This window comes from Atta colombica, unplaced genomic scaffold (assembly GCF_001594045.1).
Source record: "Atta colombica isolate Treedump-2 unplaced genomic scaffold, Acol1.0 scaffold126, whole genome shotgun sequence".
NCBI lineage: Eukaryota > Metazoa > Arthropoda > Insecta > Hymenoptera > Formicidae > Atta > Atta colombica.
The window spans coordinates 4,940,079-4,949,458 of NW_017259213.1; the positions used below are offsets into that span (position 1 = coordinate 4,940,079).

At 29.9% G+C, this 9,380-nt stretch overlaps 1 protein-coding gene across 3 annotated transcripts in view; it reads left to right on the forward strand.

Moving 5' to 3' along the window:
• The window catches only part of LOC108684130 (endoribonuclease Dicer), a 15,477-nt gene that overhangs the window by 1,348 nt on the left and 4,749 nt on the right, over positions 1-9,380 (forward strand). For 2 of the 3 annotated variants that reach the window (XM_018188233.1, XM_018188234.1), the window contains exons 2-16: positions 6-211; positions 328-505; positions 583-822; positions 1,051-1,342; positions 1,488-1,564; positions 1,651-1,754; positions 1,896-2,031; positions 2,958-3,088; positions 4,080-4,320; positions 4,969-5,211; positions 5,296-5,556; positions 5,721-5,897; positions 5,983-6,187; positions 7,189-7,507; positions 7,575-7,945. In XM_018188233.1, coding sequence (XP_018043722.1) covers positions 45-211; positions 328-505; positions 583-822; positions 1,051-1,342; positions 1,488-1,564; positions 1,651-1,754; positions 1,896-2,031; positions 2,958-3,088; positions 4,080-4,320; positions 4,969-5,211; positions 5,296-5,556; positions 5,721-5,897; positions 5,983-6,187; positions 7,189-7,507; positions 7,575-7,945 — 3,142 coding nt within the window. In that variant the 5' untranslated portion in view covers positions 6-44. Of the gene's footprint in view, positions 1-5; positions 212-327; positions 506-582; positions 823-1,050; positions 1,343-1,487; positions 1,565-1,650; positions 1,755-1,895; positions 2,032-2,957; positions 3,089-4,079; positions 4,321-4,968; positions 5,212-5,295; positions 5,557-5,720; positions 5,898-5,982; positions 6,188-7,188; positions 7,508-7,574; positions 7,946-9,380 lie in introns of those variants that run through there. The other variant, XM_018188235.1, reaches the window with a different exon arrangement.

Consider the following 9,380-nt stretch of genomic DNA (forward strand, 5'->3'; position numbering starts at 1 on the left):
TTTAGCTGTTTTGTAACACCAGTGTTGATCATTGATGCAAAACAATGGAGCCAAAAATTATTTCGGAAAACGAAAAGTTTACACCGCGAGCATATCAAATAGATCTATTTGAAAGGGCAATACAAAATATGATACTGTATTTGCCAACTGGCGCGGGAAAAACATACATAGCTGTTATGCTTCTGAAACATCTAAGTCATGATGTACGCAAGTATGTAACTCATGGAAATATTTTTTTTTTGTGATGATTTGGGTCTTTCTTCAATCACCATAATAGGTATTTGGCATTATGTACACAATGGCTTTAAAAGTTTCTTTCACATTTAGACCTTATCAAGAAGGTGGAAAACGTAGTATATTCGTTGTAAATACAGTAGCTTTGGTTGAACAACAATCAATATATATAAAAAGGCATACAGATTTAAAATGCAAAGGTTATAGTGGAGACATGAAGGTGGATTTTTGGTCAGAACAACAATGGATAACTGAAATAGAAGAACATGAAGTATGAATTTGCATTATTATTGATTCTAATTTTCTCCTTGAATAATTAATGGATTACAATAATTTTATATTATCCAGATTTTAGTAATGACATCGCAAATCTTCCTGAATTTGCTCATTCACAGATATATAATATTAGAAAGAATAAATTTAATCGTGTTTGACGAATGTCACAGAGCTGTATCTAACCATCCTATGAGACAAATTATGAAACAATTTGAAAATTGTTCCAACGAAGAGCATCCACGTGTTTTAGCTATGTCGGCAACATTGTTGAACGCTAATATAAAAGCAGATAAAATAGAATCTACGATTAAAGTAAAGAATGACATTTTATTATCTTATCATTGATCTCTGCTATGACATGCTTAATCAAGTTTAATCACATCGTTATGAAACTGACCATAATTGTTATATTCTTCCGAGGAACTATGATTAGCTAATTTCATAACTATGAATGTTATTAAACTCGATTAAGCGTGCTGTATAGCAGAGATTAATAGTAATTATGATCCTTGGACATCTTAACATTATCATTATTTGTAGGATTTAGAAGTAACATTTCATGCGAAGATAGCAACTGTAGAATCAACAGATTCTATCCACGGCTGCTATACAAATCCTAATGAAGAAATCGTCAAATATTCGAAATATCTAATTTCAGAAGTAGTAAACAAAATAAATGATATTATCAAAACAACAAAGGAAGTTATCAAAGATATAAAACTTAATTTTGATGAAATATATAAAGAATCCAGTGAAGAAATGCGACCTAAATCAAAATCTTCTAAGCTAACGACTATTTTTGACGACATAGGAAGGACTTCATTACATGCAGGTAATTGAATCGCTTAGGTGCGTATATTGGAATGATACAATAAATTTTGCAATCAATACATTTATAACTTTTATGTTCTTACACATATAGCTGAAAAAAATGTTTTAATCAATAATCAGCATATAAAATATTACTTTTATTGTAGGCATATATTGTGGAAACAAGTCTGCTTTGTTACATTTAATCCAATTAGAGAATTTGAGAAAATATTCCGATGACCAAGTATGAATTGATTAAAATATTATTTGGAAGTGTTCTGTAATTTTTCTGTCTTAAGTTTATTGATAGACTTATTGATCTTCTTTTAGATGACAAATATTCTTCTGGATTATCTAATTACGCAGATAATGCTAATAAGGAAATTGTTCGAAAACGAGATGAAAGGCTGCATAGAATTAGACCGACTATCCAAGTTAGTATAAAGTATTAAAAAATTAATATTTATTGCACACATAATAATTTATATTAGGTATAATTTATATTGGGTAATGTTACAGTAATACATATACGTGTATATAATATATATATACATATGAATATTTTATAATTTCAGCTTTTCATGTAACCAAATCCAAAAATTATTTGAGATATTGTTGAAATATTATAATAACTTAGGCAAAGAAAAGTTCTGCAGCATTATTTTTGTCAAGGAAAGATTTATGACACAAGTCATATATCATGTATTAAAAGTAAGTTTTCTTTTTATGATTTTAATTTGATTAATAATTAATTAGCAATAATAAACAAATTGATAACTACTTTTAAAAAATATTGTCAGCTATATGATAAATTAGTATTGATCGTTAGCAATCAAATATAAATATAAATTTCAAATATAAATTTAATTATTTAGTAAACTCGAAAAAGTAGAAGAAAGGAAAGGGTCATGAAGTACTATTTTATTTTATTGAAATAACTGTAGATATTTATGTGAAATAATTACTTTTAACTATGAGATAATTATTTTCAGTCCAAATTTGTTAACAATAAAGTGATAATTATTAAGTATTATTAAGTAAAAACTTTTGATTATACAGAATAAGCATAATTTACAAAAAACTAAAGAAGGAACAAAGGTCGAATATATGTGTACATATTTCGATCAAATTTAATTCAATTATGGGTATTTTCAAGAGATATAGATGATGCAGTGTAATATAGTGAGTTTTTACATCTTAGTTGTTAATCATTGTTAAACAAAAATGAAATTATTACTGTGTTACATTGTGTTTCTTGTTGGAAAGCACGATATATTATTTAAAAATCATGTTCAAAGTTTCCAAGTTAGACTAAAATTATAAAATTAATATCAATATATTTCTCAAAATTATATAAGGAGTACACATCTATAAAATTATATATTATCTACAAAACTGCAGCTTTTACAACAACGCAGAAAAAACGATTAATGATTATATTATAACGTCTAAGCAAACTGTGAAAAAGTAATTTTAATGGTCAGAATGCACCGCAAACTATATTATACTAGGATATCATATATTCTATAACTATCTATTTCATCCCTATCTATTTCATTATCATTTCTTTTCGTCTATTAATTTAATTTTAATATTTTTAATATTTAAAATCTACATTTTATTCATATTATTTTTAGACACTATCTGCACACGATAGAAGATACAATTTTCTTCAACCCGATTATGTAATTGGCTTTCAAAATAATCCTTATAAAAATACTAGAGAAATTTCATGTATTGCAAAATGGAATAAGGAGGTGTTGCAAAGGTAAAATATTTCTTTCGTTTTTTGCATATTTATTATTTTACTATCAATAAATTTCGTATAAATTATAAATAATACCTTAGCATATCCATGGACATATGAAATTTTTTTCCATGGGGGGGGGGGGTTCAATCAATCCATGCAATCATATTCAAGAATTTTACAACAGTTGCAAAGCTGCTTTTCTGCTGAACACAGCCAATGTCATTGCATCAATTTTATTGTTACAATTTACAACAATTTTTAACATTAATGAATTCATTTGAATATTTTTACAATTTTTAATGTCTCTTCGTTTTGAAGAAGAAGAATGTTACATTTTGTACATCACTTATTTTTTTAAAGACTTTTTAAGAAATAATACAGTTACTACAAAAATGTATTATATTATGTTTTTCGGGACAAAAACCTTAAAATTTTCCCTATGTATCGCATACTTTGTCAAAGTTCGAACTAACGGAAATATTAAAAATTACTTATATGATCGAGCAGAAAAAAATATTTTATGTAACAGCAAAAACTCACAAAGTCAAAAGTTGTATATTTTTTACATTTAAAATGAAAGAGAAGAGTTCAAGAGAGTATGTACATCGCTAATTTAAAATAAAATATTCTTATTAATAAAGCAGTAAAAAATAATTAGACATTCAATCAATATGAGTGCTATCAGAATGTGCTAACGAGATTCTCTCAAAATGAAATGAAAAAATTTCACGATATCAAAGATTTGAATCCCTAAATCCCTTCTGAATACACTCATGAGCATATCTAATTTTCATATGATGTACATACTTATTGGAATGACAATATTTATGATTTGAACATTTTAATCAAATAATAATTTATTTTGTATATTTTGCGGAATATATCAGGTGCATATATTTTTTTTCTATGTATATATTTCTATGTATTTATATTAATGAGGAAAGAAAGAATAAAAAATATTTTTTAATTAGTTTAATGTAATTAATTAATAAAAAAATAATTGCTGCAGATTAAAAAATGGTTCGTCAAATTGTATTGTAGCGACCGATGTGGTCGACGAAGGTATCGATATACCAATTTGCACGTTGATAATACGTTATGACGTGCCAACAGATTTTAGAGCATATGTTCAAAGTAAGGGTCGGGCACGCCATAACTTGAGTAGTTATTTAATTTTAGTGGAAAATGATGATGAGGATTTTCTAAAGAAATATTACCAATACAAAGATACAGAGAAGAAATTAAAACAGGTAAGTAATTAAAATGGTAAATAACTAGAGCATTATTGATGAAATATGATCATATGATCAAAATTATTCTCGATTTGCAATATTGTTAAGCGAAATAGATAAGTTTATTTAATTACAGTTAATTAATAGTAATAAATAATATAATAAATTTATTTAATTGAGGAAAATTCTGTGAGTCATCATTTGTTAGATTCATATTAATGGTATGTTAAATTAATTTTAAGATTTTAATAAAAACATTTTATATTGCTCGTATATTTGATATTTGAATTGTTTTCATATGATCAAAAATTCTTTCTTTTTTATTATACGTATCAATATTTTTTGTCTGCAGAAATACTTAAATAAATATTTGTGTTAATAGCTAACTTAAAATAATGTTGTATGCATACGCTAATTACATATATCAATTATTTAAAAATGAGAAAAGATCTTTTTCGTCCTCAAGCTAATGATTCAAATATGCTGTCATAGTTTGATGGGTCTATTTCAATGGCAACATAATAATTCAATAAAGAAATACATTATGTAATAATTTAATAAAAACAGTTTGACTAAATAAAACGATAAAACACATTAAAATGTGATAATCACGCGAAACCAATTTAAATAAAGAATAATCAATATATTGTGTCTTTTTATTATTAGATTTTGGTGGGAAAAAATGAACGCTCATTGCCTACCCAAGATGATATTGTAAACGATCTGTATAATGATTTTGATATCGAACCGTATACAGTAAAACGTGATGACGTTGTGCAAAGTCGCTTAACAGAGTTTGCCGCAATTGACTTGATAAATACGTATTGTACTACTCTACTGACATCAAAATTTGTTTACTTGGTTCCAATTTGGAAGTTAGATAAGGATGATTCTAAAGATATGTACAGGGTATTACATCTGTTCTTTATTATTTAAGTCTTATAATTTATATAAACAGTATTATATTTATTCATTTTATAAAAATTCGAACAGGTTTCTCTCAAATTACCAAACCTATCACCATTGAAAGACGTAATTTACGGCGATTTTATGAAGAGTATAAATGGTGCTAAACGATCCGTTGCTATGAAGACTTGCATACAATTGCACAAGCTAAGTGCATTGACCGACAAGCTATTACCTGCAACGAATGACGAATTAACGAAAAATCTGGATTTCTTATTTCCAAATTGGATAGATGAAGACGGTCATTTGTCTGGTACATATAAAAGAAAGCGAGAACATCAGCTAGAAGCAAGTATATGTACTATATATATTAAATGAGATTTTATTTGTAATAACAATTTATATATATATATGTATGTGTGTATATATATATATACACATACTTATAATTCTATAAATAATTTTTATAAATATATATAAACAACTCTTAATTTATAAAACTGCTTTTGCAGTATCCGCTAGCATTTTATGGTGCATATCCACAGCCTCTACAATTACTGTATCTTCATGTTTTCGATTGCACTTCTACAAGTCCTGTGACGGGTTATGACAACAGACGCGTAGTCTTTTATAATTTGCTTAATGACAAGAGTGGCTTTGGTATTCTTTCCACGAAGAGTTTGCCAAAGGTAGAAGTCGTATTTATATTTTATATATATTAATATTTTATAAAATTAATTTAAATAAGTAATACAATTGTTTCATGTTTATCAGATACCCTCATTTCCGATTTTCATGAAGGATGGTAAATTAAATGTTGATGTAAAGTCTGATCATGCAACGATGGTGTTAAGTCAAAATAAAATTGAATTGCTTAGGAGGTTTAATTTCTTATTATTTAGTGAAATTATTCCTGTTATTAAAAGTTTTATGATTTTTGATAATGACAATCTCGAAAATTCTTTCGTAATTGTTCCATGTAAGTTTGTTTATTGTTATATAAGCGCTATTATACTTTATATGTTTCTAATTGCTAGTTTAATGTGTATATTAGGTGTACAACTTTGCTTCCGCCGTTTTCCTATAGGCTTTAGCGGTAAGTGGCGGTCGAAATAAATAGATCATAGAATAAACTTGGGCATCTGTCAACATAATCCTATAGAAACATTAGTCGATTTGTCTGCATCATAAAGTTATTCTCGATTGAAAATATCAGTTTACGAGTCAAATTCTCGTCATTTGCGGGAGGTTTTAATTTTTTGTTTCAATATGAAGAAATCTGCGGCTGAGGCTCATCGAATGCTCTCAAATACTTATGGTGAGGCCGCTATTAGTGAAAAAACGTATCGTAGTTTCAACGCTTCAAGAACGGTGATTTTGACGTCCAAGGTCATGCTATGTATTTGGTAGGACCAGCTCGGCGTAGTGTATTATGAACTGTTAAAACCAACTGAAACAATCACAGGCGATTGGTATCGAACGCAATTGATGCGTTTGAGCCGAGCATTGAAAGACAAACGGCCGCAATACAAGAGACACGATAAAATGATTTTGCAGCATGACAATGCTCGATCCCATGTTGCGAAAGTGGTCAAGACATACTTGGAAACGTTGAAATGGGAAGTCCTACCCCACCCGCCGTATTCTCCAGACGTTGCTCCCTCTGACTATCACTTGTTTCGATCAATGGCACACGGCCTGGCTGACCAGCACTTCCGGTTTTATGAAGAAATAAAAAATTGGATCAATTCGTGGATAGCCTCAAAAGATGACCAGTTTTTTCGACGCAGGATTCGTACCGAAAGATGGGAGAAAGTAGTGGCCAGCGATGGACAATACTTTGAATCATAAATGTATAACCAGTTTTTTACAATAAAGCCTCGAATTTCGGAAAAAAAACGGCGGAAGCAAAATTGTACACCTAATAGTATATCGATACTAATAAAAACTATCAAATCTTTTTTTTTTCTGATATTTCAGTGAACGACAAGCAAGAAATAAATTGGGAGATTATTGAAACATATCAAGACTTAGAACGAATTATACCGAACATACCTTTTCACTTTAGGACTAGTGATTACGAATTAGCACTTGTTACTCCAAGTTACAGATACAATGCGGTCTATATAGTCACACGAGTCTGTGACGATCTCACACCCGAATCATGTTTTCCTAATGAAGATTTTGACACATACACACATTATTATAAAGAAAAACACGGACTGATTATAGAAAATCTGCAACAATCTATGTTAGAAGTGAAACCAATACCAATTAAAATTAATTATATAAAACCAAGGTATAATAAATAATCGCAAATATCGTTATGGTATCTGTATAATTTGACTAATTTACGGAATTTACAGGAAATTGCTCGAAGGTCCGCTGAAATATAAAAAAACTGATGACACAGTAGAAGATCTTCAGGAACATCTAGTTCCAGAATTATGTCATAAGATAAATTTTCCATCTGTGTATTGGTTAAAAGCGACTACTTTACCTTCTATTCTTCATAGAATATGTCAAATTTTAGTTGCGGAAGACTTGAGAGTAACTATTGCAAGAGAGACTGGATTAGGAACATTAACATTGAAAGAATCGTCTTCCTTAAAAATAGAAGAAGACGTCGAGAGATCGAATGAAGAAGATTATACTAATGGATTGGAATTAACGGATGATTCAATCGAAAAAACGCTATCAGATGAAACGTATTCAGATCCAAATTTGTTCGATTTGGGTGTGTATTTAAATCTTGTAAACTGTGGCAAACATTGGCAAATCTTTCGGTCTATTCTTTAATTATTTTCCTACCAATAGTATTTTTAGTCTTTCCTACTCTATATTTGTCATTATTGCTAAGTTTTTCCATCTTCTCCTAGCAACTCCCCTACTGTGATTTCTTTTCTTGTAGAAACGCATTCTCTTAGCACGTCATGTATCATCATCTCCTCCTTTCCACAAACCTTGCATAATTTATCCCCAGCTTCTCTCCAATATTGGCTTTCTCTCATATTGTTTCTACACTTATATCTTGCTATCAGGCTTCTATCCATGCTTTTCTCTCTATTCAAATATTCTAGTATATTCTCTGTCGTTATTGTTCTTATAATTATGTTCTTATAATTATCATTGTATTTTGATTCCTCTGTTTTCCTTTTCCTCTTGTCTGCTCCTTTTTTAATATCCTCTCCTCTATAAGTTATCTTTGTATCTCCATTCTCCTTCTGCATTATATCTCCTAAATTTTCCTCTCTCCTTCTGTATTATATCTCCTAAATTTTCCAAAAGCTTTATTCCCATTTTCTCTCTTCTTTTTCTGGTCTCTCTTTTCTTATCTTTTGATTCTACCTCCAGCTTTTTCTTTGATATTTCATTTTTTTCTCGAATATGCAATATCCTTTCGAATCACTTCAATTTTCAAATCCACCATTTTAGTTTCCTATGTTAGGATATAATTCGGGCCTGGTAATTTGTGTCTAAGCCCAGTATTATTTGACATATTCCCTCTGGATTTTATCCAGGCTTCCGTTTTCTTGCCAGCCTCATATCTCGACTCTGTAAACTGCCTAAGCTAAAGCGTCGAACATTCTCATTCTTCTTTTAAAGTAATTTTTAAATAATGTTTCTCCTATAACTCCATGTTTTTTTTATCACTTTCTTAAATCTTCTCTTAATATTAGGTGTACAACTTTGCTTCCGCCGTTTTTTTTCCGAAATTCGAGGCTTTATTGTAAAAAATTGGTTATACATTTATGATTCAAAGTATTGTCCATCGCTGGCCACTACTTTCTCCCATCTTTCGGGTAGCGTACGAATCCCGCGTTGAAAAAACTGATCATCTTTTGAGGCTATCCACGAATCGATCCAATTTTTTACTTCTTCATAAGACCGGAAGTGCTGGTCAGCCAGGCCGTGTGCCATTGATCGAAACAAGTGATAGTCAGAGGAAGCAACGTTTGGAGAATACGGCGGGTGGGGTAGGACTTCCCATTTCAACGTTTCCAAGTATGTCTTGGCCACTTTCGCAACATGGGGTCGAGCATTGTCAGTGTCCTGGTGGGACCAGTTCGGCGTAGTGTATTATGAACTGTTAAAACCGATTGAAACAATCACAGGCGATTGGTATCGAACGCAATTGATGCGTTTGAGCCGAGCATTGAAAGACAAACGGC